The following is a 22,411-nucleotide window of genomic DNA, read 5'->3' as shown; positions in this document are numbered from 1 at the left end:
CATTGCAAGCATGGCAAACATGTAACAGTTGTGTGTTGGATGTTCTGCAGGCACTGGATTGCAAAAGTGGTCTCCACACATTGTACAGTTGTAAAAAATGACGACCTGCCTGGGAGAAAACTGCGGAGGTCATTTCCCAGCCCCCTGCTCTGCAGCACTTTAGAAACCCTTCAGTTGGAGCACTGCCTGGCTTAAGGGGTAGCTTTTGGGCATTAGCATATTTCAGTCTTTTATTCCAAGTTTCAAGTCAAGTCCTAAGTCTCTACCTTCAAGTCCCAAGCCATGTCTCAAGCCTTTGCAAGATACTTTCAAGCCAAGTCTCAAGTCAAGTATTAAGGCTCTATCTTTGAGTCTCAAGTTGTGTCTCAAGTCTTTGCAAGATACTTTCAAGTTGGGTCCCAAGTAAAGTCTCAGGTTTGGGTGCCAACTTTACCTGTGGACTTGAGGTCTACTTGGCAGCCTGTCTCTGCTGCATATCAGCATCTTGAAAACTCATCTTTCCTTCTCAAGCAGCCCATTGCCTAACACATTGGCTGTCCTGTTCCCTTCTGAGAAAGAAACCTGCCCTGAGCTCTGGGAACAAGTCTTACCTGCTGCTGCTCCTAGGAAAAAAGAACTTTAGAAGGAGCCATCCTATCCTCTTTTGCAGCAAGAATGGACTGCCAAGTAGCCCTCAGTACTGGCTTCCTAACCCAGGAATATCAAGTCAGTTGCTAACAAAATAAAATAAAATACAAGCTGTGAATCAAGTAGAGTCAGTGCATCATTTATATGGAGCCAAATCTAAGTCAAGTAATTGAAGTGACTTGAATCAATTGACTCAAGTCTACAAAACTGGTTTTGTGGGGTGTCATCATCAAATATCACTAAGATGATGGAGCTCCGTCACTGTAGTTACATCTGATGATACAGGAGCTGAGCCATCATTAAGCTGTCAGTAAAATTCAAAGCAGTAACCAGCATAACCCTTAAAAAGGAGAATAATACATATAAGCAACACAGCACATGGAAGGCCCTTTCCCCCAAGCAGGCCTATTTCTTAGCCCTGGATCACTTCTGATTCAAAATGCATCAGGAGGCTTAATTACTTAAGAGACTTAGGTCTATTCTGCACTTCAGAGATAATGCAGTTTCACATCTTTTTTACTGCCATGAGTCAATGCTATAGAATTCTGGGGTTTGTCATTTTGTGATTTACTTTGCCTTCTCTGTCAGATACCTTGGGGGCCCCAATAAACTACAAATCCCAGGATTCCATAGCCACGACAGTTAAAATGGTGTCATTATTTCTGCAGTGCAGATGCAGCCTTAGAGTCCAGATCATTGCAGTGTATGCATCAGTCTTGCAGTCTGGTTTTGCAGCATGGTCTTGGACCGATTTGTCTGCCCCATCCTGCTCCCTGTTGATGTTGTACTGCAACAGCCATCATTCCTCCATATTAGCTATGTTGTCTGGGATTCTGGGAGCTGCAGTCCAACATCCAAAGGGTGTTATGATTTCCATCCTTGACCTAGGTTGATTCCACCATGAGTGGCAAGGAAAGGTGGTGTTGGTGGTGAAGAACATTATTACTCTGAGAAACTTCAGATCATTTTAGGAAGACCTCCTGGGCAGGGTTTCAGAATTTCTTCTTTTGGTGGCCAAAATAGCCTGTTGTTGTCCAAAGAGTGTGGATATGCGCTCTTGGAAGTATCTGCTCCTGGCATCCTGGCATCGGCAGTGTACAGAACTCAATTGCTGCTAACGAGGATGAAATTACGGAGGCATTAGTGTAATTACAATGAAAAAACTCTTCTGGTTCAACAAAGATGATTGATGCTGGCAGAAGGCTTTGTGGGAAGTGATTCCAAGGAAGCTGTCCCCAGCGTTATTTATCTCCAGTGAACGTCTCCAGGAACAGAAGGGAAGCCTCCTTGACAATATGAAGAATGGGAGGAAATGGTGTGGATGTGGAAAACCAGATTGCTATCAGGTAAATAATGCATGTTGGCACAGCCATAGACAAGGAAGGGGTTCAAGATTCTGCGACCATGTACTTGTAAAGGATAAAAGCAGGAGCTGGGTAGTAAATATTCCCATCCATTTAGGACAAACAGACAGTCCTAGAAATATGTGAACAGGAGATGATAAAATGTCTTCACCCTCAAAGAAGCATAGATTCTTAGATCTAGAAGAGACCACCAAGTCCACCTAGTCTAACGCCTTGCAACTCAGGAATACATAATAAACAATTCCTGCCATGCAAGAATACACCTGCAAAAATGCCTATCCAACATCTCTTTAAGGATCTTCAAAGGGGAGATAGTCCACTAAGCAGTCCATTCCCCTTTCAAACAGCACTTACACTTCTCATTTTAGGACTGAAACCATCTTTTCCCCATCTTTCTTCCCATATTTGTTCAGAAAAGTTGTTTATACAATATTGGGAGAGCTGGGTATAGAGAAGACCTCAACTTGTGTTCTCTCCCCCACTCCTTGTTTAAAAAAAATGCCAAGGCTTAGGCAGGTTAAAAAAGCTCCAGGTGTTCTTTCTAGAGAAAAAGAGATTAAGAGTCAACATTAATCAAGTTTACAGCATATTCAAATGAGGAGATGAAGAGAGTGAGGATGTACCATAAACAACCATCTACTCTGAGAAGGTTTGAATACGGATTTCTTTGTGGGGGAATTTGCTAGGATTGGGAGGGGTGACAGGAAAGAGATAGGTGCATTTGACACAAAACGGATATTTGAACCACAAACTAGGATATTGCTTTTCTGTTAATTGGGAGGAAAAGTTGTTTGGAGAAGCAATGACTTGCATGAGCAGCAGACTCAGAGTTTACAAAAGAAAGTTATCTTTATTTGCACAACATATAACTGAGCTGTGGAATTCTCAGCTGCAAGAAGTGCTAATGGTTTTAAAGAAAGTCTGTATGAGTTTATGAAACCTTAGAGCCGGAAGAGACACCAAGGATCTTCTCGACCGGTGCTTCCCAACCTATGCTCCTCCATTTGATTTGGACTTCAGATCTTGGAAACCCCAGCCAACTTGACACTCAGGAAATATGGGAGCTAAAAACATCTGGTGGACAAAACATCTGAAAGATCAAAGGTTGAGAACCAGTGTTCTAGTCCAACCTATTGCCAGTGCAGAACTGAGCATCTCTGACAGATAACCATTCAACATTTGTTTAAAAATCTCTAATGGAGGAGAATCCAGTACTTTCCAAGGTAGACTCTTCCACTGTTGAACAGCTCTTACCATCAGGATATTCTTCCTAATGTTTAGTTGGAAGTTCTTTTCATGTATTTGGAATCCATTGGTTCAGGTCTGTACTTTCTGGAGCAGCAGAAGGCAGTTCCATGGATGACAGTATTCTAGATGTCTGAAGAAGGCTATCATATTCACTTCTCAGGCCTTGTCTGCACTAGTCAGGATAGTCTGGGAGCTGCCTTGATCTACCAGGCCCTCTGTTGTGATGCCAAGCAGCTGTCCACACATATGTCCCACTGTGCCACCAATGTGTCCACTGTTTCTGCTGCTGCTGAATAATAATAATAATAATAATAATAATAATAATAATAATAATAGCAACAAAGAAACTGCTAGCAGCAAGTCCCTGACTACTCCCATCTCCCCTTACAGCCCCAAGAGGAGGAGGAGGGCTCCGTCCTGCAGGTCTCTGGTGTGCACCAGGAACAACACATAGCTAAGGGAAACTGCGAGAATGAAGTTTTCAGAAACAGATGCAGGCAGCAGCTCCAAAGCACAAGTAGGCGAAGATGTGTACATGCTCTCCTATGGAAGCAGTAAGCCAATTTTCATTGATGTGGCACGTTTGGATTCAGTTTGTGGTGGTGCAAGTGAAGTCACACACTCAGCACCATTGCATGCATCTTCTGCCTGCAGATTCACATTAGCCAGCATGTCTGCAGGTACAGTATGTTTGTGCACTATGCACTACAAAGGAGATGCCTATGAGATGTGGCAGCAGTTTCACTTGCACAGCATCCCAGTTCACTAGCAAGCTGGCATTGTGCAACCACTGCACAACTCCATGACTGGAAACATCCTCATCATCCTCAACTTTGTTTGTTGGTGTTGTCAGTTCCCTTTCAGAGCTCAAGAAATGTTGACAGACCAAAAGAACTTCCACACACCACAAACACATATAGATTATTCAAGGAAGAGCAGCAACAACAATTGTAAACACCCGTTTTAGAGTTTCCAGACACAGAAGGTTGTAGTGTACCCCAGGCATAGAGTGCACTAGTAGTTCAGCCAAGAAAAAGTTGTAAAAATGTTTTGAGCCAAGCAAAGTAATGCATATTTACAATGCTAGAACTCCCTTTCTCCCTGTGTCCATTAAGAATGGAATTGAAAATTACCTCAATGTGCCCAGGCTCAACTTTATGCCCATAGCTGCAAAATGGGAGCAATCACACTAATTTGGCTCAGGATTATGGTTTTTGTAAGGAGTACTGATCTAACGCAGTAAAAATTGCATTATGCACTCAGAACACTTTCATAGAATTATAGAATTGTGGAAGAGTTAGAAGAGACTGCAAGACCCCAACCTCTTCTGTCATGCAGGAAGATGTAACCCAAGTCCCCCCTCTGACAGATGGCCATCCACCCTCTGTTTAAAAACCTCCAAAGAAGGAGACGCCACCACACTCCGAGGGAAGTGTTCTATCAAACAGCTCTTACCATCAGGAAGTTCTTCCTAATTTTAGGTGGAATACCTTTTCTTGTTGTTTGAATCCATTGCTCTGTATCCTAGTCTCCTGAGGTGCTGAAAACAAACTTGCTCCATCCTCAATATGACAGCCCTTCAAATGTTTAAACATGGTTATCATGCCACATTCTCTTCTCCAGGCTAAACATACCCAGCTCCCTAAGCTGCCCCTCATAGGGCTTGGTTTCCAGACCTTCCACCATTTTGTTCACCGCTTTCAAAATGCTAAGTGTTCTTCATAGGCTGACTGTAGTAACTGCTTCAGATTATGAATGGCCAGAAATGCTGAACAGTACTACTCTCCAACCCTGGAGGCCCTTGGTGGCCATTGGCTCACATCACCTTCCCTTCTCCCTGGAGATTAACAGATGGGGACAGAATGGAGATGGGGTCACTCTCCTGTCCTTATGCCGTCCTTATCGCGATTGCGCAAAAGCATTTCATAGACATCATGCTTATCCTGCCATTATCCTGTTATTGAGGTGGAGTTGTATTAATGCAAACTCCCATTAATACAAAATGACAAAACAATTCCACTTAAATGATGGGACAAAGACAGGATAAGGGCGACATTGTATGAAAATCTTTTCATGATTGTGCCATAAGGACCAGAAAAGGACGGGACAAGGGTGTCCTTTTCTCCATCTGATAATCTCCCCTCACTGTGGCATCACTGCCCCTTCCTGTCTTCCCCTTCCTCTCCTTGTATCCCGTCGCAGCACGACCTCCTGCCCTGTATTGCTTTACCCCTTGCCTTCTCCCCTTCCACCCTATGCCTCACCACCATGCCTCCCACCTGCAATTCTTCTCACCTTGCATTGCTGCATCTCCCCTGCAACGTGTGCCCTGCCAATGAACTTCTCCTCCCTTTTGCTTCTCCTTATCGCGCGGTGGGCCTTTCCCCTGTAATTTGCACCCTGCCACCTTGCCATCCTGTCTTGCCCCATGTTTCCTGTCACATCACTGTGGCCCTCCGTTCCACTGCTTGCCTCACAACCCCGTCTCCCCCCCTTGTTGTCCTGTGTCTTCATTGAAATTGGGGCTTTGCCACAGCACCACTCCCCTCTCTTTCCTATTGCTCCACTTCATTCCAGCCCACCTTCCTCCTGCAGGCTTTGTACCCTTGCTTGGCTCATAGTGACCTTACCTTAAAATACTGCCTTTCCCTCCTATGCATCACACACCTTGCTATTGAAGTCTCAATTCTCTGGCACTTCTCAATCCCTTCAAATGTCCCCATCTTCCCTGGCCAAACTCAGTGAAAAGAAGTAGCACATGTGCTTCTCACAAATGTTTGAGGCAGAATAGTGACTGCATACTTCACCTCATAGCTTGGCTTCTAGAAGGGCTAGACACTTAAAAAATAAACCTTGGAATTCAATAGCAATAACAATTGCAAGTACATTTCCATACCACTTATCAGTGCACTTAAACACTCCCTAAGCGGTTTACAAAGTGTAAGCTAATTGCCCCCAACAATCTGGGTACTCATTTTAGCGACCTCAGAAGGATGCAAGCCTGAGTCGAACTTGAGCTCTTTTGCTAGTATTGAACTTGCAACCTTATGGTTTGTGAGTGGCTGCAGTACAGGCATTTAACCACTGCGCCACCAGGGCTGGTTAGCTAATTCAGGTCAGCTAATGGTATAATTGGGCACCAGGTGAAACATCTAGGATCTAAAAGACAACTGGACAACAAGAGATAGGGCAACTGGAAGTGGAGATCTCTACGGCTTGCGTACAAAGCCTACTCTTGTAGACTTCATCCAGCCCTCAGATGTGCAGCTTCCCACCCCAATTCATAATGCAGAGAAATGAAATGAAAGCAATGTTTGAATTACTGTCTTTTCTTTAAATTACTGCATTATGTTGATTTTAATAGATAAACCAAGAAAGAGCTGCTGTTGAGAACTTCTAGACAGGTTAGCTGGCTCTGAGAGACAGAGAGAGAGAAAAATCCTCTCTCGCTTCTAAGGAAGGTGGAAGCCTCCGGTTCCTTTTAGTATTTAAAAGCCTGGTTGATACAGCTTCCTCTGGAAGGCTAATCTATTCACAAGGAGGCGGTATGAAAGAAACCATCTTTACATACTTAAGAGAATAATATAGGCCTATTTTTGGCTGGGTGAAATGAAGTTATGCCTGGTTTGTTTAGTAAGATTTAAATTGCTCTTCTCTATATGCTTAAGTGGATATAGCCTCAGTAATTCTGCCTCAGTAATTCACATTTTCACCCCCCCCCCCCCAGTCTCAATTACAGGAAAGATGTCTTCAGGCAATGAAATTTTAGTTTGCCCAGGACTACAGTGAGTGTCCTAATGGCCGGTGTGTATATGTGTGTGCTGTGTGTGCTGTGTGTGCTGTGTGTGTGTGTGTGAGAGAGAGAGAGAGAGAGAGGGAGAGAAATCAAACTTGGGCTGGAATTTTGTTGGGGATGTACATATATGTAAGTCATACTACACTTGTGGGGCCAATAAATCACCATTGTGAAACAGATATATTCTTCTGTTAGTGGCAGAAGCAGAGTTGCAGAGACAGCATCTTCATCCATGCCTTGTCTTTGCATGTTGCACATTGTGCATTACATGCTATACTTGTGCTTCCTATACTTGACATCGTGGCTGTCAATCATGTATTGTGCAATGCACTTAGACATTGTTGTTCTTTTTTGTTTTTTTGCATGACCTTTGCATACTGCTCATATAATATATCTTCACATGCAGATATTCATGTTATGCCGAGGGGATGCCAGATTGCAGCCATCATGTGACAATGGGAGCCATATTGGATTATGTGTTGTTTATATATATGAAGGCATGAATCTTATCAGACACCTAGTGGTGTCAACCAGACAGAAAAGCAGAAAATGAAATGCAGTAAGTGGGTGATATTTTTAATTATGTATTACACTTATATCCCCCTTTCCCCTGGTGTCCATTTTGATTTTGAGCAAAACTGCAAGTCCTAATGGAAGCAGAATAGATGCCAATACACAGAAGATGCCTACATTTTACTATTTGATGTTCTTTTGGTGCCTGTTTATCAAACCATTTCCTGTATTGCTATGTACTGTATATGTATTAACCTACTTGAGAGTATGTATTTTCCCTGGAAAATGATTAACCATCCATTATGAAGCCAAGCCCTCCCTCCAGTCCATCTGCCTTGGTCCAGGCCTTGGAGGTAGAGAGGAATTGCTGGACCTCTTACCCTTTCCCTCCACCACTCCCTTCTCCTTCTGTGTCATGTCTTTTTAGATTGTAAGCCTGAGGGCAGGGAACTGTCTAACTAAAAAGATTGTATGTACAGTGCTGTGTAAATTTACAGTGCTTCATAAATAAAGGTTAATAATAATAATAATAATAATAATAATAATAATAATAATAATACATGGCTTGGGTCCAGGTTACCTACAGGATCACCTTCTCCCATATAATCTGCCCCATACACTCAGGTCATCTGGCAGACATTTACTCCATTCAACCAGGACTAGGTTGGCAACTGTCAGCCAGAGGACTTTTTCTTCAGCCGCCCTGAGACTGTGGAATGACCTGCCAGACGTGATTTGGCAGCTGAATACACTGTCCGAATTGAAAAGAGCACTGAGAACCAGTCTCTTCCAGCACTTATCCAGATGATTTTTAAACACACACCTCTCTGACAAGAGGTACCCTCCTCTCTTTTAAGGTTATCATGCTAAGATGGGGTCATTTGGGATAGCAGTACATGACCTGACTAGTATGCGTGCTCCAGAAATGTGATCTACAAATTAGTGTAGCTACATAGAGATAGGATTTGTTGTTGTTGTGGCACAACTTCAAGTCATTTCCAACTTATAGCGAATCAAACCTTGGTCTCCAGAGTTGTAGTACAACACTCACACCACTACACCACTGTGGCTCTCATAGATAGAATACTTTGTGATTATCATATGGAAATGTGTATATACTTTGATGTCTGTTTTCCCCCTTCATGTCAGTTTTTCCAGTCATTAGAGCATTGGCACCTATTTCCCTGCACCAAATAAAATGATAGATTCTCCTCTGTTCGGTGTGGAAGTCTGGCTTATTTCAACCAGGGCTGAAGAACTCTCATTCCTGTGGCTATCAGTACCACTTCCTAATGCTGGCTGCATCTGCATTGAAGAAATAATCCAGGTTGGCACCACTTTAACTGCCTTGGCTCAATGCAATGGAATTCTGTGATTTGTAATTTTGTGAGACATTTAGGCTTCTCTGTTGTAGCTCTGGGGCTACAACAAACTACAGTTCCTAGAATGCCAAAGCATTGAGCCAAGACAGCTAAAGTGGTGCCAGTCTGGATTATTTCTGCAGTATGGATGCAGCCTTTGTGTGCCTAACATTACACTGTGTCTCACTGATGTACATCTCAGTCCATGTTTCCTCAGACATGCATCCTACTTCATTCTACAGGACTTAGTTCCAGTGAAGCCGTAGACCTTTCCATGCTGATGTACTGGTTTTACTGGGAAAATGGAGAAGTGATTGCTTCTAAGCAGTGACACAGTTATCCTGTTAGCATCTCTAAGAGGTTGGGTGAGACGTACGCTGCCCTTCGGAGAGTTTCATCCACAGAGCCGCAAATCCCACACTGTTGTTCTAAAGCCGTCGTTGGGGCAATGTCATGAATTTTGGCCTCCTTTCTTATCAGCATGAAAAAGCCCTCTAAGTCAGAAATCAAACAGCCAACTTGAATTGGGAGGCGTTGCATCTCTAATTTGTATGTGCCTTTGTTTGATCTTCTCACCTGCTTGGTTTAAGGTAAATCGCTGTGGAATACCAAGGAGACATTAAATGAAACGGGGCCATTAATTCAGTCCAATGAGATATGTTTTATATAACAAAGGGATTTGTTCTGATACTCAAACAATGTATATTAATGAAAGAATTGAAAGAGATTCATTTGGTTCTCAAAGCAAACACATTAAGGGAGGGGAAATGATTGAGAAGTAAAGCATACCTTTTTTTTAAACTGTGCTTTATTTAGGGCTAAGCTGGTAAGCGTCATTCAATAATTACAGAAGATTACAAGGAGTTTTAGGGAATTGAGAATCAGAGAGCAGTTGTATGGAACTGCAACGGCATTTACACACCTAGATACGGCCCTCTTTCGGCTGCCTTATCCCAGCTAAACAACCAGAGAAGGCCAGAGGGTGTTTAGCCGGCAAAAAGGCTTCGAAATAGGCCCAACAGGGAGAAAGAAATAACATGTTATTCTCTAAAATAAGAAAAAGAAAGAAAAAGAAAGGAAGAAAAAAGAAAGAAAGAATCTCAAATCTAACCCAAAGGCAAAGCATTATCCAGAAAGAACTATGTCCTTTTGTTTTTCATCCGATAACATGGAATAAGAAGGGAAAACACACCCTTAAAAAAAATTAAATCTTAACGCAGTGGAAATAAATTATAATAAATATGATATACTTTAAAATATATGTGTTCTTAAATAATTCATTGTTTCTATTTTTCTGATTCAGATTTTAAAGCAACTTCTTTTTTTAACTGCTCTAAAGTCATTTACCAAAGATAAATATCGTGCTTTCCTTAAATAGTTTTTTTCCTTGATTTTTTTCTCTATCATTACAATTAAAAGTCCTACAAAATATGCAAATTTATTTACAGAAAAACAGAGCCAGCATCTTTATTTTTTTTAAACATCCCCCTGTTTTTCAAAATTCCTTGTAAACAGTTTCAGAAATTCTTCAAAGAGATTGCATTTTTGTCATTTTTTTCTTTTTTTTAATGTGTGTGTGTCCTTTTTATATATTTTTTTACACGTTTTTCGTTTCTTTTCTCTTTTTTTAAGATTAAGGTTCTAGGCTAAACCCTGCTCCCACCCGCCCCGCCTTTGTCCTGAAGGGTTCTAGAGCAAACATGGAAGCTACGGAAGCCAAAGATGTCGGGAGGTCTCTGACAACACTTTATAGAAACACGAAAGCCGCCTTAGCTGTAGTTTCCTTTTCCTTTCCCCTTCCCCTCCCACCCCTCTTGTTTTTGCGTTCCGTTTTTGTCACGTTCACACTCGCTTTGGGTAGCTTGTAAGAAGACAGCTCTTAGAAGTTTCACGTTGGGGTTGACGGTCTACAAGAAATGGAGGAGTTGGTTCTGTTTGCGTATTTGTTTATTTATTGATTACTAGCTGGAATGCTTGCGGTTAAAAAAGCTGCCGAGTTAAGCCATCTTCCTCTTGGCTTTCCCGTCCCCCCCAAAACCCATCCCACCCGCCCCCCAAAATCCCTCGATAAGACACAGCTTCCAACAGCAGTTGGCTGAGAGCAGGAACTGATTTCAATCTAAACTCTACAAAAGTTACAGTTCTACAACATCTTTGTTTCGTAGCATTGATGCTAACTTCTATGTATATTTTTTTTTGCCTTTTTTGCATTTTATGTCATCTAATCCTTTTGTCCCCTATTATATAGGTATTTTAAACTTTTTTTCTTTTAAATTCTGTACAACTATTAGGATTTTATGGGGGAGAGGGGGGAGTCAGAAGCATTTACAAACCTGCTTTCTTTCTACGTCACATCTGCCTTCCGTTTTGTTTTTCCGCTTACAGTCCACCCATTCGTTTGATTTTCTGCCCTTTCCACAATCTTCATTTTTTTGCTTTCTCCAGCGAAACCCCCCTCAACTTGATCCCTTTGAACCACTCGTTCCGTACATTATTATACAGAAAACCATATGAAAGTTTCATAGACTCTAATTAAGGTATAACCAAAGATCCGCCCAAAGTATCAAAGAACTATTATCTTGCCGGTTTTTGTTTGTTTGTTTTAAAAGCGTTTAAGCATATTCCCCTCCCCGCCCCAGTTTTTACATATTTCATATAATTGCTCTCAAAAACTGTTATAGGAACAGCTCAGAGAAAAAGGAAAGAACTTCTTTAATTTACATACAGCTACAAGTCTGCGATAAAAAGTTATGTCCTTTGGTCCCTATATAGCTAAGGAATGACAGATAAAGATGCTTTAGTGATGAGTGCCATGGGTTATCCATAGCAGCTGCATCCCTGGTGGCAAACAGGCACTCCTTTTCTCAGTGTCAAGGTTTGCGTTTCCGGTTTGGAAGAAAAGCCGCTGTGGTGACATCAGTTTCTCTGCAGAAATCCTAGTCGATCTTCCTCCCCTTGCAATTTGATTTTGTTTGTTTGCTTGTTAAGTTTGTTTGCTTCGATCGTTGTTATGGGTTTTCATTTTGTTTTTATTTTCCAAGCGTGCGTCCTTCGAAATCTCAGCTGACGTGACTTTTCTTGAAGAAAATGTTGACAGTCTGAACAATCAGAAAGAGAGTAAAGTCTGAAGTCTTCAGCTTGACTGATAATTTTGCTGATATGTTAAAGGTGTAATCCAACAGTTCTCGTTCCTATATATATTTATTTAATATATATATATATATTTCTCTAAAGGTGGCCCATTCAGCTGATGCCCTAGGGAGGGGGGAAAAAGAAAGAGAGAAATGAAGGAGGATCGTTGCAAATTTAACCTGCACAGGCTCAAACAAAAAACAAAACAGATTTAGGAGAAGAAAAAAAAATAACCAAAAGGAAGAATGAAAGAGAAAACTGACAAAGGGAAGAGAAGATCAAAAGACCATATCTTTTAAAACGAAAGGAAATACAAAAGGGAAAAAAAAGGTAAATGTAGGAGAACACCTGTTTCCAAGACAATATTGCTCCCATTGTGGAAACTAAATGCAAATTTGGTTAATGGGTTTAGGATCAGACCCTTAAATTCTTTTACATCTCTTAAAAAGAAAATGATAGGCTCCATCTCCCATGTATGAGATGATATTTTCCCATATTTTTCTAGGTGCTAACAGCCTGGTTATGAAGAACCTCTGAGCATAATAAAAGCTAAAATAGTTCTTTTCGACTAAAGAAGACACAACAGTGTTACCATATGAATTGAGAGAGTTTCAACATTCTTATGGGGCTGCCACATTAGTGAAACCTTCCCCAATGACTTCAAATCATGAGGCAGTTCCAAACATGTGTCCTCACTACAAATGGGGAGGAGATGGTGAATGCAGAGGCCTGTTCCCATGTTGTGCATCAGTATTCATCACAGAGCTTTGGACTGGGACTCTCACTTTCCCCTGCTCTCACATTGGTACATCCGCCAAATATCGGGGTGTTTCCACATTACATTTTCAAACTACAGGGACTCTCTGCCAAGTTGTTCCCATAAATATAATTAAGGAAAGATCCATCCAGTTCCCATGTCCAGAATAGAACAATGTGCTCTGGAGTTATATAGGCTTTCATAGATGTCTCAACCTTTTCCTTCATGCTGGGATAACTTGTCGGAGGAACCTTGTAGGTTGAAAAAAAAAGCAGTGACTCTTCCCCTGTTGACTGTGACTTTTAAGGTTGTATCCTATCCGGCCCCAATTCTATTTTTTTCTCTGCCATGACAGTTCAAGTCATTGGCCTGTATAGCTGTTATGCCCAGCTGGAACAGGCCCATTAAATAAATGGGATTTACCTCTTTGTTGATTCACCATTCTTCATTTGATCTGTTCTGTTGTTGTTTGTGATGTGTGCCTTCAAGTTATTTCTGACTTATGGCAACCCTAAAGTAAGCCTATCGGGGGTTTCTTGGCAAGAGTTGTTCAGAGGAGGTTTGCCTTCCCCTGAGGCTGAGAGCATGTGACTTGCCCCAGGTCACCCAGTGGGTTTTATGGATGAGCTGGGAATTGAACCCTGGTCTTCAGAGTTGTAGTACAATACTCAAACCGCTACACCACACTGGCTCTCCTTGATCTATTCTAGTTGGGGCTAAACAATAAGATTCAGCCTGCTGAGTTTAACATTTGGGTCAAGGCTTGCTCGATGAATCCTAACTAGAGTTGTTGTTGTGTGCCTTCAAGTCATTTTTGATTTATGTTGATGCTAGGGTGAACCTATCATGGTTTTTTACTTGGGCTGCATTCCCACTTACAAATAAATCGGTGTGCGATCCGAATTGATGGATCGATTCAACAGTGGAGCGTGGTTCTCACTACATTTGCTCCAATCGCATTTTCTCCCACTAAATTTGCCCCGATTGCATTTTTCCCCTCTAAAATAATCCACTTGTGGTTCCCGTTCATAAATGAATTGATTCAAAATGATTTGGTTCCAGACGGCTGAAGGGGAAATTTTAATCGATTCCGATCCGCATGTGGTTCACACTTGTGCAGATTCGAGTTATCGAAAAAGAAATGGAAAAAATCAGTGTCAAAAAGACGCGGATTAAATGGGTCTAGTGCATGACCCCCCTCTCAGAATTGCTTTAATGATTCGGATTAAGTGAGAACCAGGGTCATTTGAACTAGTTCAAACCGATTCACAATCCGATTTAAAAGGCAGTGGGAATGAGGCCTTGGAAAGATTTATTCAGAGGAAGTTTGCCGTTACCTTTTTCTGGGGCTCAGAGAGAATGTCTTGCCCAAAGTCAACTATGGGCTTTCAGGGCTGAGAGGGGATTTGGACCCTGGTTTTGTAGAGTCTTAGTCCAATGTTCAAACTGCTGCACCACATTGGCACTTCGACTACCATTATTACAAAATGTAATACTGTGAGACCCAGACCATGTCAGGAGTAACAGGCTTCACCCTCTTAACTGTCAGTAGATGTAGTGTTGCTCTATTGAAAAATGGAGGAGGCTCCTGTACTTTAATGCTTGTGTACAAGAGGGAATTTCAGCAGGTGTGTTTGACATGCAGCCTGGCAACAAACAACAGCTGCTGAAATTCCCTCTTCTACACAGCCCTTAAAAGTCCAGGAGCCTTCTCTAGTTTTCACTCTGGCAACCTTCCGTGGATAGCTAGCTGCCAATGAAGCATTTTCCTTTACAAATGGGAGAAAGGAACACTTTGAACAGGTGGATTGGAAAATAAAAATGGCTTGGAGCAAACTTCCTCTCTCCTCCTCCTCCCCCCTCCTTGCAATAATAAACATAAAAATGTAAAGCTAACATTTCTTAAATTTTTCTTTAATCATGATCCAACTAAACTTGACATTTAAGGAGGATGCTTAATCATTACGGATTAGCTCTTATCTCTTGCTAGCAAGCAGGTTTCTCGTCTTATACACTGGGTGATTTATTACATCAAGAAACTTAGAAACCGCCAAAGCTCCCCTCTGGTGGAGAGATGTGTCATGCGTTATATCAAACCATGCTGGCAGGTTTTCCACACTGTTGATTGAACAAACAGCAAACCGTACACAGCAGTCTAAACAATTACAACACCAATAATAATAATAATAATAATAATAGAAGAAGAAGAAATTATAGATATAGATATATATATGTAAAAAGGAAAACATTTATCCAGGACCCTTTTTCAGTTGTAACTGAACTAAAAGAAAAAAACTACCCCCCCAAAAAAACCTAAAAATTGCCTCTTACTTTTTAAAATCAGGGATGCTCTCCCTGTTCTCCCCGCTTCCCAAAAAACGATGAGTTTGTTAAGAGTTCTTGTGCTACAAAACCTTACAATTATGAATTTTGATAAGGAAAGTCAGAAGTCAGAGGGTTTTTGCTTTCTAGCTTGCTTTGGAATATAACTATTTTCTTTTGTAAAACAACTGTCATTAACTCTTTGAATTTTTGGGAGGGACTAGAAATCAATTAAGAACGAAAGAAAGAAAAAATCAATTGAAAAAGGCCCCCAACTATCCATTTAAGAACACTTCATTTCTGAGTGCAAAAATATCAATCGCACATTTCCCCTGTTTGTTTTTTTGGCTAGAAATGATGAATACATTTATATTCCCATTTATTTCTTCCTAAAAGAATTAGGTTTCCCCCCCTTCTGCGTGAGATCCTGAGAAGCATAAAACTGCTGAACGAGAACTTAAACGACAAAGAAACCACGGCAAGCACTAAAGAAAAGAAACAAATCATAGTAAAAGAAAGAAAGAATAAGAATAAAAATAATGAGCACGGCAATAAAAAACTGTGGCAGCACAAAAGTCAAGAAAGGCACATGTGATCATGACTGGCCAATCATCAACTGATACAACATCCAAGAAAAAAATGCTTCAACCACGGCACCTCCACGAAACTTGACGGCATGTCATGCAACCAATCCTTAGCTTTGTTACATGGCGCCATCATGTCACACTTTCAACTTCGAGTTGATTTGAACTTACGGACTGGGGAACTGTATTCTCCACTTTCCTGTCATTACGTGAACTTTTTTCCTAGCTCAGCGCGAGACTGTGGTGGATTTGACTGGCTCTTGGTTGGTTTGGTTGGAATTTGATTGAATGACAAAAGAAGAAAAGATTTTTATATATATATATATTTATATTTATATATAGTTTGGAAAAAAAGGGGGGAGGAAGGTGGGAAGGAAGAGAGAGAGATTAAAACTAAACGAAGCAAAAGTAATATTGAAAAAGGAAATTAATAAAAAATAAATAGGCACCCAACGGAGGATCGTTCCAAAAAGCTCTAATGAACAGACAGTTGGACGAGGAGAAAAGAAAAGGAAACAGGAATCAGAAATGAAAATTATATTATTAATAAATAATAATAATAACAACAATAACAACAACAAAGGGATGGAGGAAGCCTAGCGGAAAGACACCGACATATACACACAGTTCATGTGGACACATAATAAACAGTGACCATTAACAGAACAATATGTCGTGGCAGCTGATAGAAGCATGCGTTGGATGGATGACCAGCAGACCCCGATAAATTGGTTTGCAAAGTCCAGTAAATATATCGGCTGCCAAGCATCCCTTTGGAGTTTTAAAACAAACCTTTCCCAGCCATTTTCACATTTGCAGTCTGGAACTGGATGGGATATTTCTGTTTAAAGATGTGAGTCAGGCCCCAAATCTAACAGTCTGTAATTCTCAGAACTTGCTTAGACCTGAAATCTCTTTCATCCACAGGTTTGTAGAATTGAAACAAGGACAAAAGGTATGGCCTGGATCCTATTGTTAGTCACTGCCAGAGTAGTTACATTGAATCTGTGGGATTGCCCTGCATCTTCACTCCTCACTCAAGCATCTGTCCAGTAGGTCTACTCTAGTTGGGACAAGCAATATGATTCAGGAGGACTGAGATGTGCCTACCTGCAATACATTGTATGGGGAAAAGTCGCACAAATTCAAGCCCTTGCCAGGAGTACTAGTGTTAGGTTGGAGGTAATATTAGCTCAGCATCATTTCAAGAAGCTCCTTCAAATCTAGAACTTCATTTCTCCTTCTCTTCTCTATCTGAGCTCATTCTCTTTGGATTCTCTTCTTGAGATCCTGTCATTTGGGTGGGATGCTCTCTGAACCACATTTTCCCATTTCTATAAGGCTCCTCTGAAAAGAAATATGCTGGATTTTCTGGTCATGTGATTTCTCTACATGCTATCCCCCTGTTTTCTAGTATTTATGCATCCCAAAACCTGAAACCAAGAAAAGATAGCAACAATAATAACTACCAAGAACTCTGTATTCATAGACTATGGGAAGCCCATACTTGACTATGGGAAGATCATTTTGACTCAACCCAAAGACAATTTTCCTCAATTATCATGTGTAGCAGTCTAAATATATATGGAGCCATTCAGAAGATGGTTCAGCAGGTATCAATACTTTGAAAAGTTCTTCTACGTTGGAAATTAAGAGAGAGGGATTTGTGACATTATGGAACAGTCAACCTGGGTGTTTTCATTACCACGCTCCATTGTATAAAAACATAACCTTGTGCTGATTTTGAATGTTCCTCTTACCCTCGCCCATGGTCCACCATAAAAGTGTGATGTAGTTGTGTTAAGGATGAAAAACAAATACAGTTTTACAATTCCTCAGTTCCAAGACTTAAGCTTAATAACTGAACCATGTGTTCTCTGCATCCACAAAGCAAAATAAATGTTTTAAATGTTAGGGTCACTTCACACAAGACAACTTTCTCTATCAGGATCATATCCATGTTGGATAAGCATCCCAAAGGATGTTAGCCTGGCTTAATAAAAATATTAGAGCTGTAGATTCTCATTGCTCAATTTAATGCATAAGTGATAGTAAGTATTGAATAAATATTCATGGACTAGAGCCAGCATTTTCAGATGCATGGAGTGGCCTAGAAAGAAGATAGGAATGCTCTTGAGTCATGCATAAAAACACACCTACCAACAGAAATTCAGGAGGCAACCAAAATAGGTCTCCCCCATTTCCACTGCTGAAATAGTTCAGTGTACACAAAATTATAACCGGGTAGCTCCAAAGATAAGATTAATCCGAGAGGTACACTTAGGGCCCATTCACACTACCTTTTAAACCTGTTTTGAAACTGATTCTTCCATGTGAAATTCATATTGGGCCCGATTCTGTCACAATCCATGTCGAGGCTTGCACAAGGAAATGCCTCTTAGCGCGGGTATCCAGAACTGGGCTAAAATCCGTCTTTTCTGAAAAGACCCGGGTTCCGCAAAATATGAACTTGCCCCCGATCATGATCAGGGCAAATTCAGGGAGGAATTAAGGTCAGAGGGCGGGCAGAGGTCAGAGCATTTCCTCCCCTCATCAAAGGGGAGGGGGAGGAGGAAAGAGCCAAAGGAAAAAGGGGAATTGGAGGCAAAGGGTGACAGGAGGCAAAAACGGGGTGACTGACGGGGTCAATTCAGGGAAGGTCAGGGGGCCACAGCAAGCCAAGCCTCTGCTCTCCAGGAGGGACCTTTTCCCTTTGGTTTTAAAATGGGGCCAAGGGCAGATCTCCTGCACTGACCCAAATGCCCACAACACACACACACACACACCCCAGAGGTTTTTAAATTTGACAAATGGTGCCTGGTCCTTTAAAAAAAAGGAGGGGCAGAAAGCACACTTCTGATGCCCCAATGAGTGCTGCAAACGTCACCTATGACCATTGTGGAACTAATTTGATTGACAGCCAGGCACCTTCACCTTAAACCCGATTTCTCCCAAGAGGGCATTTGGATTAAAATGCCCCTGATTGGTAGTCAGCACTTGCTTCCGGAGGGATCCAGGAAGGGAGAGACCGAAGCTTCCCAGTTCCTTCCAGCGCAAAGGTGCCAGTGAGAATGGCCCCAAAGAGAAGTGCTCACACTTCTAATGTTATACGTAATTTAAATTTTCTTTTCTTTTCTTTCTATCCCTCCCTTCTCTTCCCTCAACATGGGATTGAAGGCAGCTTGGATCATTTAAAAAACACAATACAACTTAAAAACAACAACACCTATTAATGCAAAAATTAAAACACAATTAAACCAGAATTCTATTTTAAAAACACAAGTTAAAAGCAGTTCTAGAAACATCTTTAAAATGAAATAAAACAGAAACACAACACCCCCATTAAAAGCTCCCACAAAAAGCTCTTTTCCTGCTGGTGAAAAGTTAGGGAAGGGGCCAAGCAGAACTCCTGAGGAAGTTCCACAACTTGGGAGCAACTACCAAGAAGTCTCTCTCTCATCTCCTCACCAAACATGCTGCTGCTGGTGATGGGGACAAAGACAAGGCCCTTCCTTGCAGACCTTAAAGCTCAAAGTGGCTCATATATGTTTATATTAATTTAACATGAGCATCAGCCATTGAGATGACAGAAAAGATTGGGGGACTGACGGCTGGAAGAGATAAGGAAGGTCTTGGAAGAAGAACAGGGAAATGGAAAGAAGCCCTTGGGGAAAGTTCCTTAGGCAGGTCTACAAAAGAAGACTCCATTAGCATTAGCAAAAGGATCTGTCCATCTGGAACCTGATCCCAAAACTGAAGAAGGGCTTATATTTTGTTCGAAAAGGTTGGGGTTACTCTCAGTTCATACATTCATAGAATCATAGAGTTGGAAGAGACCACAAGGGCCATCCAGTCCAACCCCAGTCTGCCATGCAGGAACTCACAATCAGAACACTCCCAACAGATGGCCTTCCAGCCTCCGTTTTAAAACCTCCAAAGAAGACCACATCACTCTCCGAGGGATCCACTGTCAAGCAGCTCTTACTGTCAAGAAGTTCTTCCTAATGTTGAGGTGGAAACTCTTTTCCTGGAGCTTGCATCCATTGCTCCGGGTCTTAGTCTCTGAAGCAGCAGAAAACAAGCTTGCTCCCGCCTCAATATGACATCCTTTCAAATACTTAAACAGGACTATCATATCACCTCTTAACCGTCTCTTCTCCAGGCTAAACATCCCCAGCTCCCTAAGGCGTTCCTCATAGGTCATGGTTTCCAGACCCTTCACCATTTTAGTTGCCCTCCTCTGGACACGCTCCGGCTTACTCATTACCTTTCACATTTTGAAAGAAAACGTGTAAACCATTCTACTTCAGTTTCTCCAGTTTCTACTAGAATTTTCTCTACTAGGTTATTGAATACACTAGGAACATTCTCTGAGTTCTCTGAGTTTCCTTTGTCTGAATCCACATCCCCCTACTTCTTCAGCTGTTAGTGTCCTGAATAAGAATGAGACAGTCTCTGAGCTAATCTGTATGCAGGACTGCACACGTTTACTAGATAGTAAAACAGAAAAGGATATTGAAATAGCATGCCATGCATTTATGGTAGCATGTAGTTCAGCCTTCAGCCATCTTTTTTCTTCTCCCACCAAACAGCTGTTTGGGAAGAAGAATATGCAGCAACTCCTGTTTGCTGGATCATGTTCCTTGTAATATCAGTGCAGAAGAGCTTTCCTTATCTGCTTCAAAGGAGGAGTGTGAGAAAGAGAGAGAAAACTGACTGGTGGTACAATGGTGGAAGTACTAGTCTCTGTGGGAATCATAGATTCACAGGGTTGGAAGAAACCACCAGGATCATCCAGTCCAACTCAACACACAATCAAAGCACACCCAAAATATGGCCATCCAGCCTCTTCTTAAAAACCTCCAAAGGAGGAGACTCCACCACACTCTGAGGCAGCGTCTTCCGTTGTCAAACAGTTCTTACCATTAGGAGGTTATTCAGAATGTTTAAGTGGAATCTCTTTTCTGTTATTTGAATGCACTGGTCGTGTCCTAGACTCAAGAACAGCAGAAAACAAGCTTGCTTCATCCTCAGTATGATATCCCAGCAGTTGCTACCATTCCTTTTAGAGCCTTCACTCCATGTAGTTGTTCCACATTTCACCTGGTTCCAAGATGTCACAACTGGTTCTAAAATTCTCCTCCTACTTTCTCCCTTTGTCCTCAGCTTATTTCAACTGTTTCAAGTTGAGTTCACAGCGCAAAAGGAGTTTGCACTCCATTCAACACAACCAAAGGCCAACTGCTGCAGAGTCTCCTGGTTTGTGTTGCTGTTGTTGTTGTGTGCCTTCAATCATTTCCAACTTATGGTGACCCTTAGGTGAATCTATCATGTGTTTTTCTTGTCAAGATTTGTTCAGACAAGGTTTGCCATTGCCTTTCCCTGAGGGTGAGAGCATGTAATGCTTAAGGTCACCCAGTGGGTTTCATGACGAAGCTGGGAATTGAACCCTGAGTCTCTAGCATTGTAATTCAGCACTCAAACCACTACACCACACTTAATAACCTTTGCCCACCATGACCACACTCTGATGTTGCTTTGCCACTTGTGTCTCAGTTTTCATTTGTGAAATATTGGTGGGGATGCTACTCCTTAGTGGTTCACCTCCCATAATGTTCCAGTGCTTCATTTTCCTCCATATGTATTCATAGGCTATCACATTGTCGATATTAAGATCTGAGAGTGCGCTCTGCCATTTGAGATTAAACATTTAATTTTTCCATGGGAGTGAACTTTCATTTTGGCAGTTATGTACTGTATTGGTTATAGGAGAAAATTCCACCCAGAAGCCTTAAGGATGTGTTATCAGTAATGACTCAAACACCCGTACATCTTGCGTACTCAAATGCCCAGCAGGCCTTTTGCGGGCACCGATTTCTGTGGGTTCAGACTCCTCTTCAATTACCTCTCTTTCTCCTCTTCTCAACCGAAGTCTTCTGGAAACCAAGACCATCCCCCATAGCTCACAGCCAAGCCTGGCTTTGCGGAAACAAGCTAACTCTAATCTTTCAACACTCAATTAGCACGTTGGATATTTTATTATTATTTTTTGCCTCCAGCTCCAAATTACCTTCAAGGTGTACAGCGCAATTAGCTAAAAATATTTCTTGACTCATTTTTAATTGCACTAAGACTAGGATGCACCTCCAGCTAGGAAGAGTGAGGTGAAAATTGGTGTCCCCATATGTTTAAGATTGATTGAAGCCTGAGATCACTCAATAAGCTTTCATAGACCTATTAATTATTAAACTTTTATTAATTTCTTTTTACACTTTTTTTCTTCAAAATGCAAAGCTCCAGTTTGTGTCACGTCCCTGAAATTCAATAACTGCATCAGTGATATCAGGTTTTGTCAGCTAGAAATAAAATCCGAGTATGACATGTCAGATTAAATGGGGCCCAACTTTAATATACGTGAGTTTATTTGCAGGGGAATGAGTACACATATGTGTGTATCTATACCCTACTTTCAGTGTGGCCAAATTAAAAAATGTGTAATCTCAGGATGAGGGATTTATGTCACTTTCTAGTCTGGAGATTTTACAGAAATTCTTAACTAGAGTGGAAGAGGCTCAGATTTACCAAGCCCAAGGAAAACAACATTTACATGAAAAAATAGATCTAATTTGCAGTTAAAGCTGTGTTATTCTGTTCTTGCTCAAAGAAAAACAGACACTCAGAAATCATCGTGATAATAGCAAGAATTC

At 41.4% G+C, this 22,411-nt stretch overlaps 1 protein-coding gene across 10 annotated transcripts in view; it reads right to left on the bottom strand.

The window, feature by feature from the left end:
• Positions 1-10,944: 10,944 nt before the first annotated feature.
• LOC149324235 (CUGBP Elav-like family member 4) overlaps positions 10,945-22,411 on the bottom strand; it is a 942,387-nt gene continuing 930,920 nt past the window's right edge. For 9 of the 10 annotated variants that reach the window (XM_089497934.1, XM_089497979.1, XM_089497961.1 and 6 more), the window contains one exon: positions 10,945-12,164. Coding sequence is in view for 1 of the 10 variants with exons in the window: in XM_089497979.1 (XP_089354105.1) it covers positions 12,115-12,164 (50 nt within the window). In the remaining 9 variants the exon portion in view is untranslated. Of the gene's footprint in view, positions 12,165-15,875; positions 15,964-22,411 lie in introns of all 10 variants that reach the window. The other variant, XR_016277944.1, reaches the window with a different exon arrangement.

This window comes from Sceloporus occidentalis, unplaced genomic scaffold, assembly GCF_023333645.1.
Source record: "Sceloporus occidentalis isolate IW3139 unplaced genomic scaffold, rSceOcc1.0.p SCAF_1, whole genome shotgun sequence".
Lineage (NCBI taxonomy): Eukaryota > Metazoa > Chordata > Lepidosauria > Squamata > Phrynosomatidae > Sceloporus > Sceloporus occidentalis.
Note: the sequence above shows the minus strand (reverse complement) of the source record. Positions and strands in the feature narration are given on the sequence as shown.